Below are 22500 nucleotides of genomic sequence, written 5' to 3'. Positions count from 1 at the left end.
TTCCAGTCTGTCACTGTTGATCATTTCCAATCTGAACCCGTTAAAATCGAACATGGAGTCCCACAGGGATCTGTTTTAGGCCCAGTGCTCTTCACACTTTATACTGCTCCTCTCGCTGAAATTATCAACCGCCATAATATCAGTCATCATTCTTATGCTGATGACACTCAACTCCAGAAGAGTGATACCCCTGAAAAATTGTTGTCGCTCTTGCAAGAAACATCCAACTGCTTCCTGGACATTCAAAACTGGATGACTCGAAATAAGTTACAATTGAACGCGGACAAAACTGAAGCAATGATCATAGGAACTAAACAAAAACTGTCTTCCATCACAATTGACACAATCAAACTTGGCAGTACATCCATCCCTCTTTCCACGTCAGTCAGGAACCTCGGTGTTGTCCTTGACAATACACTGTCCATGCAAAAATTTATCATTCAGACATGTCAGTCCTGCTACTGTCAACTGCGACGCATCAGTGCCGTCCGGAAATATCTATCCACTGACGCAACATCTAGACTTGTCGTTTCTCTCATTCTCTCTCGCCTTGACTACTGTAACTCTCTATTGTCTGGTCTGCCTGCTTCATCCATTCAGCCCCTTCAGCGCATACAAAACTCTGCTGCCCGACTCGTCCTCAGAAAGAAAAGATCTGAGCACATCACTCCTCTTTTGCAACATCTCCACTGGCTCCCTGTCTCACACCGAATAAAGTACAAGATCAGCACTCTATATTATAGATGCATTCACAAAACTGCCCCTTCCTATCTCTGCGGCTGCCTTCACCTCTACACTCCATCTCGCTCACTACGATCGGCCTCGGATCCACTCTGTTTACGCATACCCAGATTCAAACACTCGACTATTGGCCGCCGTTCTTTCTCTGTTTCTGGACCTTGCGATTGGAATGAACTTCCTTTTTCGCTTCGTCAAGTCTCCACACTCAGCTCTTTCAAGTTTGGCCTTAAAACCTACCTCTTCCCCAAATAGCCTCCCTTGCCTGCCCTTCCTTGTCTTTAGTTTCTACAGTATTAGAGTTATGCATGCGTGTGAATGACTGGTGCGAAAGCGCTTTGATTTGTCTCTGCACAAGATCCAGCGCTATATAAATACCATTATCATTATTATTATTATTATTATTAAGTTCCGCCCGGGTTGGAGAACTTGCACATAATACGGATCTCTGTATTGGCATTTAGATGAACAAATATTTCTTGTATATGTTTTTGCCCCTGATAATTATAGAACAGATTTCCGGACCCAGAATCAAAAGTTGAGTTTAGTTCAGTTCAGTCACTTAACGAGGCGTTACTGCGTTCGGAAAAAAATCCACATACGCTACACCACATCTGCTGAGCAGATGCTTATGCCTGACCAGCAATGGAAAGTATGGGCTCCTCCGGGATCAAAAGTTGTGAACCTAACTTGAATATTTCGATGGTTTCATACCATCTTCTTCGGCAAAAACTTGGACAGGAAAAGTCTAGGGGTTGGTCAGGCTGTGTGTGAACTGAGTTCACAGCTGCATCAATGTCGCCTGGCCTCAAGCGCTTGACCCTGGTTTTGTCCGGCAACAGACTGTCATTAAATTAAACAGAGTTTTTCTGTTTTTGTTTTGTTTTTGTTGTTTTTTTTGCTGCCCCATCATCTGCACCATTACGGTGGCATTACTCCCACGCCGCTCATTTAGATTCCCCCATACACGGCTACACCCGTCACAGTTCCAGCGTCGGCAGTCCGCCGGGAACCATCGATGTTAGGTCGCCAGGAGGCCACACACCAGAGGAGACCCTGCACTGCTGTTGAGTCACTTCGGTGGTGTTCAGTGGTGCCTGTTCTGATTCAACGTACTTAGCACACCACCTACTAAGCCCCCTACTAACGACAATAATGGCTTAGTCGCGGAGCCAGACTGAGTGAGCGTTCCTCCCAAAGTGGAGACCCCCACCACGTCCCCCCAACAACAGCCCTCCATGAATCTGCAGACACTGAAGACATTGACAGGACTCACCCCAAGCACGGAAGTGGAGGGGTATCGAAACTGAGGTCACCATGAGAGCAGGGCATGAAAGGCCACAGACTTTGAGACTGTTTTGTTTATATTGATGATGATGAAGGAGGAGGAGGATGACGATGACGATGTTGCTATGGAGGTCTATTTTGAAATAAAACAGAGTTAATCCGTAATATTCAGAGGGAGTTCCTGACCAGTGTCACGGTAGAGGCGAAACCTTCTCGTCTTCAGTCAATTTGATGGCTTCTTTGACCTTCCTCTTCAAGAAAAAAAGAAGAAAAAAAGAAAAGAAATGAAAGAAAGAAAGAAAGAAAGAAAGAAAGAAAGAAAGAAAGGAAAAAAAAAAAAACCGAGAAGAGAGAAAGAGGGGCGGAAGGCAGAGGACGGGTTAAGAGAGAACTCAGAACTCAGAACGTTTTTTATTCAAATATTAAGATTTCAAGCATGGCCCATTCCTCCAAAGAGAGAGACAGAGATAGAGATAGAGACAGGGAGACAAAGACAGAGAGACAGAGATAAAGACAGAGATAGAGACAGAGAAAGAGACAGAAACAGAGACAGAGATAGAGACAGAGAGATAGAGACAGACAGACAGACAGAAAGACAGAAAAAGAAAGGGGGGAGAGAGAGAGAGAGAGAGAGAGTGTGTGTGTGTGTGTGTGTGTGTGAAAGAGAGACAGAGAGGGAGAGACAGACAGAGACAGAGAGACAGAAAGAAAGAAAAAAAAACAGAGGCAGACAGAAAAAGAAAGACTGACAGAAAGAGTGAGTGAGAGAGAAAGAGAGACAGAGAGACAGACAGACAGACAGACAGAAAAAAAGAGGAAGACAGAAAAAAGAAAGATAGAGGGGGGTGGGGGGGGGGGGGAGAGAGAGAGAGAGTGTGTGTGTGTTTGTGTGTGCGCGCGCGAGAGAGAGAGAGAGAGGGAGGGAGGGAGCGAGAGAGAGAGTGTGTGTGTGTTTGTGCGAGAGAGAGAGAGAGAGGGAGGGAGGGAGCGAGAGAGAGAGAGAGAGAGTATGTGTGTGTGTTTGTGTGCGCGCAAGAGAGAGAGAGAGAGAGAGAGAGAGAGAGAGAGAGAGAGAGAGACAGACAGACAGACAGAGAGACAGACAGACAGACAGACAGACAGAGACAGATACAGAGACAGACGAGATGTTGGGTTGAGGCATAGACACTAATATCTCAGGGATTTCTAGTGTCTATGGTTGAGGGAGCTGGCAGAAAATCAAATCGCCCATTTCCTGTTCCGGTTTTCCAGTGGACTTTGTGGTCGGCCGGCCGGGCGTGTCGTTGGTGGATGCCTACAACCAGTGGAGGGGGTGGGCAGACGAGAAGGTCTGCTGTGACTACAACCTGCACGTGGCTGTCACGTGGTGGGGCGACCAGGTGGCTCAGGACATGGAGACGCTGGCCAAAGAGAAAGGTGTGCGAACTATGTTTTTGAACTTGTTGGGAAACTGATGTAAATGATTGAGGTTGGTATGTGAACTGTTGGGAAACTGATGTGAATGATTGAGGTAGGTATGTGAACGGTTGGGAAACTGATGTAAATGATTGAGTTAGGTATGTGAACTGTTGGGAAACTGATGTGAATGATTGAGGTAGGTATGTGAACGGTTGGGAAACATGTAAATGATTGAGGTGCAAATGATTGAGGTATGGTGGAAACGCTGAACAAAGAAGGCGTGTGAACTGTTGGGGAAGTGATGTAAATGATTGAGGTGTAAATGATTGAGGTATGATGGAAACGCTGACCAGAGAGAAAGGTGTGTGAACTGTTTGGGAAACTGATGTAAACGATGAACGAATGTGTAATGAAAACGCTGGCCAAATAGACAGATACTTGAACTGCATGGGTGGAAGTATATTCGTTTATATATATATATATATATATATATATATATATATATATATATATATATATATATATTATGGATTTCCGTGTTGGAATTTTAGTGAATAAAAAAATTCCCCTTTATTTTACTTCATTTTGGTATTAAGACACACATTTTTTTAGTTAACCCATTCAACCCATAGGATTTAACAACCCCGGCAGGTTTCCGTGCCATTACGATGCAGAAACAAACTAGAGAATGCACTGTTTTTTCCTCCAAGTAACGTGTGGACACATCTAGAGATATGCAGAAGTAGTTTATGCATATACAGAAACGTGAAAACCGTTTTAATCAGACAAATTTTGACGCCAGAGCATTGCTCAGGCGCAGGACTCAATGTGTTAAGTGCCCCTGGACTCGGCTGCAAACTCTTCATTATTTCAAACAAGTCACTCGAAATTGTGCAGCCGTTGCGAAACTAATATAAACAATGGAAGTGAAATGGAAATATTGGCTAAATAAACAGATGTGTGAACTGTTGCAAGCTAATGTAAACGTTGAAAGTGAAAAGTGAAATGTTGGCTTAATAGAAAGATGTGTGAAAATTATGGGAAACGTGTTCAAATGATGGGGTTAGCTCACTCAGTACGGCCAGTCCTCTCTTCTCCTCTACACAGACCCCTCGGATGTCCAGTGGGTGTCTGAATGACCCAACCTTTAGCTTCCGTCGTCAGAACTGTGGTATTCTTTGTCAACATTCACCTCTTCAGTATAAGAGCGTTCTGCTTGCAATATTTTGATGATGGTAATTGGGATGAAACGCTGTTAACGTCGTCTCTTTTGCTGTTCGTATGGAGAGAGTTAAAATGGAAATGCTGGCCAAAAAAGAAATCCGTGTTATACAGGATTTCCGTATTGGCAGTGCTGTGAATACAAGCTGGCTGATGGCTAACAGGAGGCTGCTGCATTCATCCAACTAATGATAATATTGATGATAATGCTAATGATGATAAATAATACTTATATGGTGGAAACTCCCCCATATAGTAGGCTCTAAGCGCCTTGCATGAAACATATACAATTGTGCATAATGACATACCTATGCACATGAAAAAGCAAAACATAAATGTATATCTATATACACCAAGACAATACTGCACATTGCAGATATGAACAATCACACGCGCGCGCGCACACACACACACACACACACACACACACACACACACAACCCCTCCCCCCTCCCCTCCTCGATTTTTTCCCTACCCTCGTCTAATATCACTTACAGTGAAAAGACTTTAAACTAAAGAACGAACGAACACAGACACACAGGCACAGACACAGACAGACAGACAGACACACACACACACACACACACACACACACACACACACACACACACACACACACTACGTGATGACTTCAGTAGAGGGTAAAGACAATACTGCAAATTGCAGGTATGAACAATCACACGTACACGCACGCGCGCGCGCGCGCGCGCACACACACACACACACAATGTTGCAGGAGTGATGGAGTCTCCCGTCGGACCGATGGACCAGTAGGCAGGCAGGCTTATCTGTCGGTGTGTGTCCTCATACGGGAGAAGTGGCCGATTCTGGATGCGCAGCACTTCCCACAGGTGTTGCAAGGGAAAACGTCTCCAGAAGTTGAGCCCTGCTTATTTCGCTCACGCTTCTCCTTAATGGCCAGCGTTTTCTTATTTTCAAACGTCTTTATGCCACTAGAGCACAGCATCCTCCAGCGAGAGCGGTCAAGGGCGTCAGTTTCCCAGGAAGCGATTTCTATGTCACAGGCTTTGAGGTTTGTCTTCAAGGTGTCCTTGAAGCGCTTGCATGGTCTTCGAAGTTCGCGGTGGCCTTCCTTCAGCTGGCCATACAAGACCATCTTCGGGATCCTGCTGTCTGTCATGCTAACTGAATGGACACGCTGACGATGTTACAGGAGTGAACTCCTTCAAAATGTACATGGCATACAAAGACGACATCATGCTGGAGGATGTTGAGATCTACAGGGCCATCAGACAGTGCAAGGTGCTGGGAGCTCTCCCCATGGTGCATGCAGAGAATGGGAATCTCATCGCTCTGGTAGGTACCGTTTTCTATCTATAGGATACGTTGTATTGTATTGTATTACTCTTTTCTGTCACAACAGATTTCTCTGTGTGAAATTCGGGCTGTTCTCCCACTGAGAACGCCACCCATTTTTTTCATGCCTGCAATTTTAATTGTTTCCCTATCGAAGCTGATTTTTTTTCTGCAGAATTTTGCCAGGGACAACCCATTTTGTTGCCGTGGGTTCCTTTACGCGTGCTAAGTGCATGCTGCATACGTGACCTCGGTTTATCGTCTCATCCGATTGACTCATGAATTTTAAAAACCATCATAGAATAAGGCACACTCTTGTTTTCAGTTTCATTTCCAGTTTCTTAAAGGAGGCGGTACTGCGTTCGGAAAAATCCATCTAAGCTACTCCACATATCCTCGACGGATGCCTGACCAGCAGCATAACCCAAAGTGCTTGGTCAGGCCTTGAGTTCATGCATATAATGTATTTGTGTACTTATCCGCGTGGCTTTCTTCTACAGAGGGCAACATTCTCGTTGACATGGGTTCTGTTGTTGTTTTCAGTGTGTTGTGTTCTGCGCACGGGACATCGGTTTAGCGTCTCATCCGAACGACAAAACGTATAGTTCGATTTTCCAGTCAAACTTGGGGAGAAAGGGCGAGAACGGGATTCGAACCCAGACCCTCACGGACTCTGTATTTTCAGACGAGCGAGCGTCTTAACCATTCTGTCACATTCCTTTATTCAGCACAGTCAAATTGCCATCGACCAGTTGAAAATGAAAGTACCGTTGGGACCAGGATGAACGAAACTATGTCACGAACGTTTCTTCTTCTTCTGCGTTCACTCGTATGCACACGAGTGGGCTTTTTACGTGTATGACCGTTTTTACCCCGCCATGTAGGCAGCCATACTCCGTTTTCGGGGGTGTGCATGCTGTGTATGTTCTTGTTTCCATAACCCACCGAACGCTGACCATGGATTACAGGATCTTTAACATGCGTATTTGATCTTCTGCTTGCATATACACACGAAGGGGGTTCAGGCACTAGCAGGTCTGCACATATGTTGACCTGGGAGATCGTAAAAATCTCCACCCTTTACCCACCAGGCGCCGTCACCGTGATTCGAACCCGGGACCCTCAGATTGACAGTCCAACGCTTTAACCACTCGGCAGTTGCGCCCGTCGCGAACGTTTCAATACGGTAAAGTTTTCAATACTATAGAATAGGAAGAAGAGAAAAAATTGATGCTTCTCAGAACATATCATGATACTTCACTGCAGTGATTTCATATTGTGAAATCTTAACGGATCAGAGAGCATCTCAGGACTTTGGTTGACTGACACTGCTCAAGGTTCTGTGGATGTGAATATTATTGTAAGTTGATAGTGCCCCACATTCATTTGGATTGAAAAAGCATAATTTTGTTCTTGTTGTTGTTTCTTTTTTTTCTTTTTTTTTCTTTTTTAACAGGACTGTGTGACGAATACTCAACATCGAGGATTTGTCAAAAGCATGCCTTTTTCTCTGGGTGTCATGACTGTGTGCCTGAAGAAAGGGTCTGCTGGAAGAAACCACAATAATGATAATTCATTTGTATTTGTATTTCTTTTTATCACAACAGATTTCTCTGTGTGAAATTCGGGCTGCTCTCCCCAGGAAGAGCGCGTTGTTACACTACAGCGCCACCCATTTTTTTGTGTATTTTTTTCCTGCGTGCAGTTTTATTTGTTTTTCCTATCCAAGTGGATTTTTCTACAGAATTATTCCAGGAACAACCCTTTTGTTGCCGTGGGTTCTTTTCCGTGCACTAAATGCATGCTGCACAGGGGACCTCGGTTTATCGTCTCATCCGAATGACTAGCGTCCAGACCACCACTCGAGGTCTAGTGGAGGGGGAGAAAATATGGGCGGCTGAGCCGTGATTCGAACCAGCGCGCTCAGATTTTCTCTGACTTCCTAGGCGGACTCGTTACCTCTAGGCCACCACTCCACTCCACTTCATTCATATGTGCATTACTACATTTTCTCAAGGCCTGACTTGTCTATTGGTTTTATGTATAGGTCAGGCATTTATTCACTTGTTTAATTGTTTGTTTACTCATTTATCATTTCTTTTTAAAATTCATTTATTCATTTATTTATTCATTTATTGATTCATTTATCTATGTATTCATTCATTCATTCATCCATCCATCCATTCATTCATCCATCACAACAGAAATCCCAGGAGATGGTGGAGAAGGGCATCACGGGACCTGAGGGCCATGCCATGTGTCGCCCGGAGGACGTAGAGGCTGAGGCCACTCAGAGGGCCATCACTATAGCTGACGAGGCCGGAGCCCCGCTCTACGTCGTGCACGTCATGTGCAAGACTTCTGCGGACGTCGTGTCTGCCGCCAGGAGGAAAGGTTGGGCCCCGGATACTTCTCATAATTATAGGCAGAAGTTGCAGCCCTTAACAGAATCGTAAAAACTGCCACCAAGATTACCGGGGCTGATCTACCTTCTCTAGAAGACATATATTATCAGCGGCTACTCAAATAAAAAGAAAAAAAAAAAAAAGAAGCAAAATCAATCAGCCAGGACGAATCACATTCAGCTTTTGGGATTTTCGAGATGCTCTCCTCTGGTCGACGGTACAGAAGTATAAGGACGAAAACCAATCGCTTCGCCAATAGCTTTTTCCCCAAAGCAGTCAATGCCCTGTCTCTCAAACAAATCCAGTGTGTTACATAGAATTGTGCAACCAACAACCATCTACCGAAAGATCTAGTCATCAGCCCCATCCACATGTAATATGCAGCTTCTGTTCAAATGTGTGTGCGTGCATGTGTGTGTGTGTGTGCAGTGCATGCATGTGTGAGTATGCACAAGTTTTTATATTGGTATGTACTTGTATGTATCCTAATTTCTACTGTATCTGTGTTTGTGTATGATTTTCGATTTATGTTCGTATCTTGTTATGTACTATCCCCCCCCCCCCCCAATATTCCTTGTGACACCGGTACACTTGGTAATAAAGGCATATTCTATTCTATTCTTTTGTAAATGTGTGATTCCTGCTGTAACACAACAGTAAAGAGAGGTAAATCTCTAATTCACAAAGGTACACAACTTCAAGTCAGTGCTGCTTACGCCACCGATTCAGCTAGCGCTAACACAGGTAAATAAGAGGTACATTGGAACAAACCCAGACACATCCTCTAACAAAAAGGAAGCGCCGGGCCTGTCCTCATACCGATCATTTGACATGTGCACACAGTCAGTAACTCAAGCAGGCGTCACTGCATTCAGACAATTCCATATACGCTACACCACATCTGCTGAGCAGATGCCTATGCCTGACCAGCAATGGAAAGTATGGGATCCTCCGGGATCAAAAGTTGCGAACCTAACTTGAATAGGTTCAGGAGGGGGTGGTGGAGAGGCTATCTTTACATACACTATAATCTAAAGGAAGGAGGAAGAAATGTAGAATGGAAATCGCGCGTCCATGTGCTGAAGTGGGCATCCGCGCGCATGTGTGTGCGCGCGCCTACACACACACACACACACAGGTTTGCTTCCGTGCATGTATAGTTGTATACGCACATGCGCACACGATTTTAAAAGGTTTAATTACCCCTGTAATGTCATCTGGGACGATGAAAACAAACAAACAAACAAATAAAAAAAAACAACGACAAAGAACAAGATTAAAGCCTCCATGACTCATGTGTAATTCCTGCTGTAACAACAACGTTAACAGCAACAACAAAATCGAATACACCGGGTGTGGAGGTGGTGGGGATATTACCATCACATGCATAAATGATCCAAATCATATATTTGCTCACGTTATTATTATTATTATTGTTGATGTTATTGTTGTCGTCGTCGTCATTATTATTATTATTATTCTTGTTGTTGTTGTTGTTGTTGCTGTTCTTCTTCTTCTTCTTCTTTTTATCATTATCATTTTTTTTTAAATTCTTGTTTTTATTCCTATTTTTATTTAAATTTCTACTTTTATCTTTTTTTTTTCTTTCTTCTCCCCCCCCCACCCCCACCCCCCAAATTTTTTGGTGTCCTACTTTTACGGAAGAACGACCATTATATTTCAAGCGAATGTACGTAGTAAAAAGACCTTCACATTGACTGAAAACAAACAGAGATGTGGTGATTTGTCTGAACGCAGTGACGCCTCTTTGAGTTTCTGATACTGATACTGATACTGATACTTGAGGAAAAACCGAAGACGATGCATGATCCTCTCCCATGCTGTGCGTTCCCTGCCACAGGGAAGGTGGTGTTCGGAGAGCCCATAGCGGCTGGTCTGGGCACGGACGGAACTCACCAGTGGAACACGTGCTGGCGCCACGCAGCAGGTCACGTGATGGCACCCCCCCTCCGCCCTGACCCCACCACCCCCGGCTACCTCATGGACCTACTGGCCAAGTCAGTGGATATATATATAATATATATATATATATATATATATATATGTATGTATATATATATGTGTGTGTGTGTGTGTGTGAGTAAAGAGAAAAGAGAAATAATAAGAAAAACGAAATAAAAATCAATGATAAATAAATAAAGAAAATAGATATTTTAAAAAAAAGAAAGAAAATAAATGGGAGGGGGCAGATAATCAAAACAAAAAACCCGCAAAAAACCCCAATAATAATAGAATTTTAAAAATAAAAGATTAATTATTTAATTAAAAACAGAAGAAGAAAATATATATATATACAGCGTGATGCCAGCTGCTCTGATTTCGTAGCACCTTGTTATTACTTGTCGCGGTTTGTAGTACACATTGGTGCCAGCTGTTCTGGTTTTGTAGTACTTTGTTATGACTTGTAGCGGTTTGTAGTACACGGTGATGCCAGCTGCTCTGATTTTGTTGCCCCCCCGAAAAGATGACATGGGGGTTCTGCTAATAGAGTCCACAACGTAGGGTGTTGGCCCAGTGGTAAAGCGTCTGCTTCGGAAGCGAGAGATTCTCAGTGCGCTGGTTCGAATCCCACAGTCGCTAGTATTTTCTCCCCCCACTCCACTGGACCTTAAGTGGTAGTCTGGACGCTAGTCATTCGGATGAGACGATAAGCTGAGGTCCCGTGTGCAGCATGCACTTAGTTAGCGCACGTAAAAGAACCCACGGCAGCAAAAGGGTTGTCCCTGGCAAGATTCTGTAGAAAACCGCACTTCGATAGGAAAACAAACATAATTGCAGGCACAAAAAAATATATACAAAAACTGGGTGGCGCTCTCAGTGTAGCGATGTGCTATCCCTGTGGAGAGCAGTCCGAATTTCACACGGAGAAATCTGTTGTGGCAAAACAGCACTACATTACACTATACTACACTAGAATAAATACAACTACATTACACTACACTACACTCAATACAATACAATACAATACAACACTTCTAGAAATTCTATGCTAGACTTGTCTTCTTCTATCAGTCTCTTAGTTTCTGATTCCCTCCCCCCCCCATCCCCCCCCCCCCCCCCCCCCGCACCCCCTCCCCCCCGCTACCCCTCTCCCATCCCCCTTATTTCTGCCGTCTCCTCCCCTGTATTATCTCCTGCCTTGCTAGTCCATTCATTTTTTTTTAAATTTCTTTTTGTTTTCCAGCAAGCCTTGTTTGTTTTTTTTCCCCATCTTGTCTTCCTCTGGACTTGATAATTATTAGGCACCCTCGCTGTGTAATTGTCTGGCTTGTGATTGGCTCTCTCAACACAGCAACGACCTTCAGCTGACGGGCACAGACAACTGTACCTTCAAGGGAGAGCAGAAAGCCCTGGGCAAAGACGACTTCCGGGGTATTCCCAACGGGGTGAACGGGGTGGAGGACCGCATGTCTGTCGTCTGGGAGAAGGGCGTGGTGAGTACGTTCAGGGACACTGTGTCCAGGGCCTTTGGTCCACTGTATGAAATGTTATTCATTTGTGTGTATGGCCATGGTCTGACTGACCAACACTGGCCGTAAATTTACCACAAGACACGCGCACCTCTCTCTCTCTCTCTCTCTCTCTCTCTCTCTCTCTGTGTGTGTGTGTGTGTGTGTGTGTGTGTGTGTGTGTGTGTGTGTGTGGTGTAGCGAACATGGATCAGCACGCTTTTTTTCATGTGTGAAACGTCTCCATATAAAACGAAGTGTGTGTGTGTGTGTGTGTGTGTGTGTGTGTGTGTGTGTGTGTGTGTTTCGTGATGTAATAAAAAAAACAACAACAACCCAATAACATAAGAAGTAATTATTATTGACCCATTATTGTTTTCATTCTAAAATGAAGTTTCTTTACTTTTCACTTTCTTTTTCTTTATGTTTTCATGTTCTTTTTGTTCATAAAAATAACCATTCAGAAAGTTTTAACAAATAAGATAAGGGATACAGGTAGACAAACACACACACGCGTGTATTCACACTCGCATGTATACACTATTGCACACACACGCGCGCGCGCGCGCACACACACACACACACACACACACACTTGGAGCCAACATTACATGAAAAATGAAGACATGCAACACACACACACACACACACACACACACACACACACACACACACACTTACACACACACACACACACACACACACACACACACACACACACACACACACACACTTAAAACCAACTTCACATGAAAAGTAAAGAAATATCACACACACACACACACACACACACACACACACACACACACACACACACACACACACTTCGTTTTATATGGAGACGTTTCACATGTGAAAAAAAAAGCGTGCAGACTGATCCATATTCGCTACACCACATCTGCCTTTAACACACACACACACACACACGCACACACACACACACACACACACACACACACACACACACGTTCATTGTATAATTCATTCATCTATTTATTTATTCATTCATTCATTCATTCACTGACTGGCCGATCCTGTCCCCTATATAGCACTCCGGCAAGATGGACCCGTGTCGTTTCGTGGCGGTCACCAGCACCACAGCCGCCAAGATCTTCAACATCTACCCCAGAAAGGTGAGTCAGTCTGTCAGTCAGTCTGTCTGTCTATCTGTCTGTCTGTCCTGTTTACAGCGTTTCCTGTGAGTTTGGTTGTCATTTTTCCTTTCATATGTAACAGAAAATGATGTAGTGTTATGAAACAAAACAAAACAAACAAAAACAAAAAAACAATGGGGTGGTAAAGATATTCTATGAAAAAGGTAAAAACGAAAAGTGAAGGGGAAATAGCAGGAGGTTCTCACATTGAACAGGTGGACAGTAAAGACAAAAAATACCGCATTTTAATGACGAAAGCTGTATAGGCTAGGTCGTTCAGACACTAGTGAAGACAAAGAATACCATATTTTTAACGACGAAAGCTATGTAGGTCAGGCCGTTTAGACACTAGTGAAGACAAAGAATACCGCATTTATTACGACGAATGCTATATAGACTAGGCCGTTCAGACACTGGCTATCAGACTGGGTCTCTGTTGGGGACAGCGCGCGAAATTTGGACAAGCAGAGCAAACCGATAGACCTAGTTTGCATCAGTTTGACATGGTAAGTGTATGTATCACCAAACATGGAGTATAATACAAACTCCTCCTTTTGTGGGGTTTGCACAGGGCCGAATCGCTGTAGGGTCAGACGCAGACGTGGTGGTCTGGGATCCGAACCAGACCCGAAAAATCTCGGCGGAGACGCATCACCAGGCGGTGGACTTCAACATCTTTGAGGGCATGGAGTGTCACGGGGTTCCAGTCTACGTCATCAGCAATGGGAAAGTGGTGGTGGATGACAGAAAGGTGGGGAGCCTTCGCTTGGGTTGTGATTGATTTGTGTGTAGTAGTAGTAGTAGGAGGAGGAGGAGGAGGAAGAGGAGGAGGAGGAGGAGGAGGAGAAGGAGGAGGTGGAAAACAAATAAAATTACAGGCAGGAAAAATACAAAAGAAATGAGTGGCGCTCTCAGTATAGCGACGCACTCTCCCTTGGGGAGAGCAGCCCGAATTTCACACAGAGGAATCTGTTGTGACAATACAATACAATACAATAGTAGTTTTCAGTTTAAGGTCTTTTCACTTTAATTAAATGATACTAGACGGAAAATAGGGGGAGGGAGGAGGAAAGTGATGGGAGAAGGGTGTGTGTGGGGGTTGGGGAGGGGGAATAGTGTGTGTGTGTGTGTGTGTGTGTGCGTGTGTGTGTGTGTACACGCGCGCGCGCGTGTATAAGGGGAACCTTCAATTTGGTTGTGATTGTGTGTTGGGATTTATATAGTGGGCAACCTTCGCTTGTGTTGCAGTTTTAGGTGTTTGGGGTTTAATCTCAAGAGTCTCGTTTCAGATTTTAGGTTGTAAATGCACATGCAGTGAAATAAAAAAAAAGTGTATAAATAGATTTAATGTACTCATAGCTTAAGTGTTTCCTCTTCTGAAGTTTTCAATATCATCACAGATCTCTTCTTTCGTACAAAACGTGTGTACCTGACGTCCGTAATTCATTGATGGTAAATGCCATTGAGTTGTAAAACGACAGTTATTGAGACTTAAAAAAAAAAAAAATCCATCCTTCACCCACCGGGACCAGGAATCGAAAACCCAGGACCCAGACCACCCAGTCCACCGCTTGGAATTCCACTCAGTTGTTACAGCTGGAGGCGAGACACTGAGGCAGAGCTGAAGCAGCAAGGGACCAACTGGACTGGAATGGCCAGAACAGCCCCGCAGAACAGAGTGCGATGGCGAGGGGTTGTCGATGGCCTATGCTCCACCGGGAGCGATGGGCATAAGTAAAAAAAAAAAAAAGTTGCACCAGTCGATGTTCGTTTCAAACAGAATGCAAGGCAGGTGGTCATTCATGAATACGTCCTTCGGAGAGGAAGGTGGCAGAGTGGTAAAGACACTGATCTGTACATACAATGTTCGTGCCGAGGGCCAGGGTTCGATTCCCGCTCTCGCTCTTTCTCCTAATTTTGACTGGAAAATCATTAAACTCAACATCTACTCATTCGGACGAGACGATAAACCGAGGTCTCGTCTGTAGCACGCACTTGGCGCATTGAAAAAGAACCCATGGCAACAGATTTGTTGTATTCTGGCTAAAAGTCTGTAGAAGAAATTAATATACTCTGATAGGTACGCAAATATGATGGTTATGCATGCACTCAAGGCCTGACTAAGCGTGTTGGGTTATGCTGCTGGTCAGGCAGCTGTCTAGCAGATGTGGTACAGCGAATAATGTAAATGTATTTGTTCGGACACAGTGTGTGTGTGTGTGTGTGTGTGTGTGCGCGTGTGTGTGATATATATATATATATACATATAAATATATATATATGTATGTATGTATATTTTTTTGTTGATAAGTGTATAAAAAATACTTGTGTGTGGATGAGCATAGTTTTGTGAATAAGTGTGAAAACATTCTTGCTTTCTTAATTAAGAAAGTGTAACGGCGCTTAGAGCTATCCATGGGAATAAGCGTCTTAAAATGTACTTTATTATTATTATTCTTATTATTTATTAGATTGAAACTAAACCTCCATGACAGAGGCTGAAACATGTGTGATGCGTGCAGGTGGAGGTGACGAAGGGAAGTGGACGCTTTGTGCCCGCTCCCTGTTTCTCGGAGGCGGTGTACGGCCGTGTGGACACCAGGAATGAGGTCAGGGTGTTTTCCTGTACTGCTCTTGTCGTGTGAGGTGTGCTTTTTTTAATATTTTATTTCATTTATTTAATTATTTTATTTATTTTTGTTTTTTTTTGTGCGCATAGAGTTGATTTCAAGATTTTGTGCCTTATAAATACCATTATCATTATTATTATCATTATCTTTATTTATCTTTTTTTTTTAAATCTTTTTTTTCTACTTTTTTTTTTTTTTTTTTTTTGTTATTTTTTTTTTTTATCAAGGCCTGACTAAGCGCGTTGGGTTACGCTGCTGGTCATGCATCTGCTTCGCAGATGTGGTGTAGCGTATATGGATTTGACCGAACGCAATGACGCCTCCTTGAGCTACTGATACTGAAAAAACAACAAGAACAAAACTTCTTCCGCTGTCTCACGGGTATATCATATTGAAGCATTCATAATGGCCACTACACACATGGATTGTGCTGTTTTCGTAAGGGTGAATTTATGTTTGAGCATTCATCACAGCCAGCGCAATCACGAATCGTTTTTTTATTTATCTATTTTATAGTTTTTTTCCTTCAGCTCTTTTTAAATAGTGCACCTGTTTTCTTTTTCATGATGATGAATGAGGATGGTGACCGTGCCCATGCACACCCACACGCACAAACACACTCACAACCAACACCAGTAGGCATGCATGTGGCACGTTTGTGTAGAGGCTATGATAGTGAAGCATTCTTGTACACCACGCCTTTATGCAGGTACTTGTGCACACTACACACACACACAAACCCTATTGAAGCTTATTCAAGAAGGTCGTGGGATAGATAATTAAACTAGGTCACGTCCATGAATTGACAATTACCTCTCTGGAGTCAGATCACCCCGAGCGAAAGTCCGCCGAACTTTTGCATCCACTTGTCTCCCTGTCCAAAGCACCCCCTCACCTGTACAAATCTTGGTGTTCTAAGCCCGGCTTGAAGAGCTCAGCGTGAGCCGAGATCAGAGACACGCCGACAGGTACACACTTGACGCCCTCTTTATGAGGTTCAGGATGGCCGTGCTCTGCCTGGCGTGTTGGTAATGCAGTGTTCACTCACTCTCTCTCTATCTCTTTCCTTGCCATCTTTTAAGTTTCATCTCTCCTACCTGTCCCTCTTGCCCCCCCATATTACTTCCCTATCAAACCCTCCCTTCCCACTGTCAACCAATCATCTATCTTGCCCACAGCACCACCACCACCCCCTCCCATGCTATCCCTGCACATCCTACCCTCTATCTCCCATTTTGAGTGAATGAGACAGACAGACAGACAGACAGAGACAGCGACAGAGAAACAAAGAAACAGACAGACACACACACACAGAGGATAGAGAGAGAAAAGGGAGGTAATTTTGAACCAATTTGTTGTGTAACATTATTACATAATTTGTTTTTTGTTTTCCAACCAGTTAAAAATGATAAACTGGGAATTATGAACAAAATATTATACCGAATCAAAAACAGGCCTTATGTATTGATAATAGATTTGTGCAACAATGGAAATGCAAAGAAACGAAGTCAACAAACAATGCAGAATTTGATTTTTTTTTGTTTTGGTTTACACCTTGAAATTATGGTGTTGATGGTTTGGTTAGAAAGCGTTGTATAACAAGGTCGTGGTTAAAATTAGGTGACAGTTAGGGCGATCTGTGAAGGGATCACATCCAGAAATTCTAATTCTCCGTACTGTGGAGGAAAATGTGTACACTCTCTTCCTGTATTGTCATCAGCATTAGAACAGGGTAGGACAGAGAAGAGATGTCAGAAGAAGTAGGAAACTGGGTTGGGTAATAGAGGTGTCGGAAAGGGGGGTGGCTGACGTAGACCTCTATGTGCTAAGGGGGTGGGGCGGGGTGGAGTTGGAAAATATGGGTAGGTTAGGGATTATAGGTGGGGTAGAGATAGGATAGTGGGGGAAGGGATAAGGTGTGGTAGGAGGTGAGTGGATACGACTAGGTTAGGTGGGGTCGGGGGAATGTAGAGGATATGAGGGGACTGTTTTTTGTTTTCTCGAACTGGGCTATCTTTGCATCATAATATAATAATATCACCATCAAAATCATCACCACAACCACCTCGCAGTCGATTTAGAGTAGGTATAATAGCATCATCATCATCATCATCGCCATCATTATCACAACCACCTCGCAGTCTATTCTAGAGCAGAGGAGTCTGCTCTACAGCAGAGGATCTAGACTGCGAGGTGGTTGTGATAACGCTACTCTAGAGCAGACTGTGAGGTGGTTGTGATAACGCTACTCTAGAGCAGACTGCGAGGTGGTTGTGATAACACTAGAGTAGACTGCGAGGTGGTTGTGACAATCATGATGATGATGATGATGATGATGACGATGTTGATGTTGTAGGCACGGAAGCCACAGAAGGTGGATCGTGAGCCCTACACAGGTCCAGTCATCGACCTCAGCGCTGCGAAGCCCAAGATGCCGGACAACCCCATCATCATGCCGGCCCCCATGAGCCCCCCAACGGTCACGTCGCCCACGGAGGATTCTGGGTTCCATTCTCGCGGCAGGGTCCGTGGTGGTGGCCGCAGCATGCAGGACTCGTCTTTCTCCCTGAGTGGTAAGGTTCCTCCTGAGCTCCTTTATCAGATTTGTTTGCCCTTCACTGATGTCATCGTCATTACAATTTCCATGGAAAAAAAAAGCAAAAAACAACAACAAAAAAACAAAAAGCAAACAAACAAACAAAAAAAAACCCACCTGCAGGCAGGAAAAAATACACACACACACACAAAACAAACAAACCATGTATGGCGCTCTCAGTGTAGCAACGCGCTCTCTCTGGGGAGAGCAGCCCGAACTAGTTTCACACAGAGTAATCTGTTGTGACAAAGAGTAATACAATAATAATACAGTACAGGATATGTGAAAATATCTGATTTTTTTCCCCCCCGCCAATTTTTAACTGAGCCAAATTTAGTGTCGACAGACACAGTAAGTCCAGAGAACATGAAAATCGTTAAAGTTTAACACACACACACACACACGCACACGCACACACACACACACACAACCGAAACATAAGTTTATTACAAAGTCTCAATTCGTTGTGAAAATACACAAAATTAATGAGCCAAAAACTGAGTGCAGAATGACCTAAACACACTTACGCCTCATTGAGAACCTTATTATCATTACTACTACCTTTTTTATATCATATTTATTTATTTATTTATTTATGTAAGCTTATCTATTATTCATTCACCTTTTTTTTTTCTCAAGGCCTGACTAAGCGCGTTGGGTTACGCTGCTGGTCAGGCATCTGCTTGGCAGACGTGGTGTAGCGTATATGGATTTGTCCGAACGCAGTGACGCCTCCTTGAGCTACTGAAACTGAAACTGAGAACCTGACAATAACCAGGGAACTTTGCATTAGGGAAGGAAAGAGGCAGAATGGTCAAGACGCTCATCTACAAACACAGAGAGTCCGTGAGGATTCTGGGTTCCTGTCCTGCTCACGCCCTTTCTCCCAAGTTTGACTGGAAAATCAAACTGAGCGTCTAGTCTTTTGGATGAGACGATAAACCCGAGGTCCCGTGTGCATTACGAACATTACGCACTGAAAAAAGAACCCGTGGTAACGAGAGTGTTGTCCTTTGGCAGATAAGTACATACGCACACACACACACAACACATACGCAGAGAGAGAGAGAGAGACACGCACACACACATACATATATATACAGAGAGAGAGAGAGAGAGAGAGAGAGAGAGAGAGAGAGAGAGAGATTATGCATGCATGCACTCTCTAGACCTGACTAAGCACGTTGGGTTATGCTGCTGGTCAGGCATCTGCCTTGCAGATGTCCGTGGAAAAGCGTGTTTAAGATTTGTTCGCCGAACGCAGTGACGCCTCCTTGAGAAACTGAAACAGTGAAAACTGTTTTGCTTTTTGTACAGGGGCTCAGGTTGACGATGACCAGGCAAAGAAATCCTCCATCCGGACATCCAACCCGCCAGGTGGCAAGTCCTCGGGCCTGTGGTGAAAGAGAAGAACACTGCAGGAAGCCTGGCTGTGCTGCACGTGCACTTGCATGTTGCGTTTCAGGAACACTCTCAGCTTCAGCAGTGTCACGCGGATCGACGCTTTTGAAACCAAGATACAAGATACCAATTATTTAATTGTCCACAAAACATGGGGAAAAGTATCTTCTCGGCTGCGTGTATAATATCATAAAACGTTTACCCACGTTCAAAGATGAGTATGCATGATAAGAAAACCAAACTGAACATGATAATAAACTTTTACACACATTCAAAGATAAATATGCATGATAAGAATACCAATTTGAACATGATAATAAACTCTTACACACATTCGAAGATAAAATATACATGATAAGAATACCAAACTGAACATGATAATAAACTTTTACACACATTCAAAGATGAGTATGCAAGATAAGAATACCAAACTGAACATGATAATAAACTTTTGCACACATTCAAAGATAAATGTATGATAAGAAAACCAAACTGAACATGATGATAAACTTTTGCACACATTCAAAGATAAATATGCATGATAAGAATACCATACTGAACATGATAATAAACTTTTACACACATTCGAAGATAAAATATGCATGATAAGAATACCAAAACTGAACTAACTTCGTTTCTTATCTTATTCCCCTTCCCTACCTCCCCCCCCTCTCCCTTCTCATGTGGCGCTAATACAGTATGCTCATCTAACTAAGCGTATTCAAAGTGCAAGTATATGTAAGAACATAAAAAAGTAAATGAAATGTAATAAGATAGAAACAAAGCTGCTAAATAGGTAAGGTATGCATTCAGTAATCATTTAAAAAGAAGCAATGTGCAACACTGAAAAAAACAACAAAAAAACAAAAAAAAAACCCCCACTTGCAAGCAATAAACTGAAATAGATATTAGATATGAATACTTCGTAAACATAAATCTGTTCATTCACCAGCTTAAACTATATGAATGCCAAAACCATAGGTAAGTAAGATAGTAAAAAAGCACACACACACAAAAAAACAACCAAACAAAAAAACCCAACCTCTCACACTATTAAAAAAGCAATAAAAATTTACTTACAAAATCATTTAGCTTATTTTTCTTCGTATTTTCTGACGGCTGCGTGTGTGTGCACGCTCGATCGTGTGTCTGTGTGTCCGTGGTAAACTTTAACATTGCCATTTTCTCTGGAAATACTTTGTTTGGCAATACCAAATATGGCTTAAACATAGTTGTGTGTGTTGTCTGTTGTATAGGTAGGGTTTTTTTGTTTTTGTTTTTGTTTTGCTTCCGTTTGTGAGGTTTTGTTTTTGTTTTCAATTCTGTGTGAACACACAACCTAAGTGTGAATTTATCATGCTGCCCTACATAAATCAGGTTTATTCAGTTTCATGTTGCTACTGTTATCCAAGAACGGGGATAATTCAGCCACAATATCATTACTATTTCCTAGCATCATCAAATACAGATGTCACCTTTGGGTAATGGATTATCCGTCCCTATTTGGAACACCTGTCCAAAGCATAAATATTGGATTGCCAATGGCAGGTTAAGTTGAGTTTTGTTTTTGATTAGGTAACGCGTCCGCCTAGGAAGCGAGAGAATCTGAGCGCACTGGTTCGAATCCCGGCAGAGTCGCCAGTGTTTTCTCCCACTCCACTAGACCTTGAGTGGTGGTCTGGACGCTAGTCATTGGGATGAGACGATAAATCGAGGTCCCGTGTGCAGCATGCACTTAGCGCATGTTAAAGAATACAACAAAGTGTTGTCCCTGGCAAAATTCTGTAGAAAAATCCATTCTGATAGGAAAAAAAAACAAAAAAACTGCACGCAGGAAAAAAAATACAAGAAAAAATTGGTGGCGCTCTCAATGTAGCGACGCGCTCTCTCTGGGGAGAGAGCAACCCGAATTTCACACAGAGAAATATGTTGTGACAAAAATGAGAATACAATACAATACAATACGATGTTTTTGCTTCAAAGAGAAGAATTGGGCATTCAGTCATGGTATATCATCTCGAAGGACAAGAAGCTTCGACACAGGCAACAAATATCCGTGTACCTTTGTTGACACGTTTACATAAGTATGAGCTCTTAACTTTCATGATGGACAAATTCCCATTGCTCATACCACCCGACAACCACAATGCGTGTGTGTGGGGGGAGGGAGGTAGCGAGTGTGTGTGTGTGTGTGTGTGTGTGTGTTGTCGTACAGGCAGTTCATGTGTGTGTGTGTGTGTGTGTGTGTGTGTTGTGTCTTCCTCAGCGGGAAAAGATGATGGTTCATATGACTCAGAAGTCATTTTATCAATGAACGTCAAACACACTCACCTAATTCAAAATATATTGACTTCTTTCAATTGCCATGGAAATCATCTGCATGCACACATATGCAAACTAAACGATGGCACCCAGTTAAAATTTGAAGAAGAACTGCACACTTACTTACTTATGACCATCGCACATATGTTCTGGGCTGTTCTGGCCATTCCAGTCCAGTTGGTCCCTTGCTGCTTCAGCTCTGTCTCGCCTCCAGCTGTTGCGAGACCGGCCTCTCTTCCTCTTTCCCTGCGGGTTCAAGGTGAGGGCTTGGAGTGTGATGCTGGACGCTGGCTTCCTGAGGGTGTGTCCGATCCAGCCCCACTTCTTCCACAGTATCTGCTTGGCCACTGGTTCCTGTCCCGCTCGCTCCCACAGATCTTCGTTTCGGATCTTCTCCTGCCATCGGATTTTGTAGATGCGCCTCAGACAGGTATTGAAGAATGTCTGAATCTTCTGCTGCATCGTCTGTGTTGTCCGCCATAAGGACCGCACACGGATTAGCAATACTGTCACATTCATTATAACTCCCTGAAGTTCACAGGCGGTATGACCAACTAACAG

At 43.4% G+C, this 22500-nt stretch overlaps 1 protein-coding gene across 1 annotated transcript in view; it reads left to right on the top strand.

Annotated features, from left to right (window-relative positions):
* LOC143286445 (dihydropyrimidinase-like) overlaps positions 1-20627 on the top strand; it is a 31439-nt gene extending 10812 nt beyond the window's left edge. Inside the window, exons 5-14 of the mRNA XM_076594014.1 lie at positions 3277-3441; positions 5819-5961; positions 8166-8355; positions 10228-10384; positions 11680-11821; positions 12886-12969; positions 13562-13741; positions 15513-15599; positions 17977-18193; positions 19534-20627. Coding sequence (XP_076450129.1) covers positions 3277-3441; positions 5819-5961; positions 8166-8355; positions 10228-10384; positions 11680-11821; positions 12886-12969; positions 13562-13741; positions 15513-15599; positions 17977-18193; positions 19534-19619 — 1451 coding nt within the window. The 3' untranslated portion in view covers positions 19620-20627. The remainder of the gene's footprint in view (positions 1-3276; positions 3442-5818; positions 5962-8165; positions 8356-10227; positions 10385-11679; positions 11822-12885; positions 12970-13561; positions 13742-15512; positions 15600-17976; positions 18194-19533) is intronic.
* Positions 20628-22500: the final 1873 nt, after the last annotated feature.

This window comes from Babylonia areolata, chromosome 10 (assembly GCF_041734735.1).
Source record: "Babylonia areolata isolate BAREFJ2019XMU chromosome 10, ASM4173473v1, whole genome shotgun sequence".
NCBI classification, from domain to species: Eukaryota; Metazoa; Mollusca; class Gastropoda; order Neogastropoda; family Buccinidae; genus Babylonia; species Babylonia areolata.
This window is presented reverse-complemented; position numbering and strand designations above follow the sequence as displayed.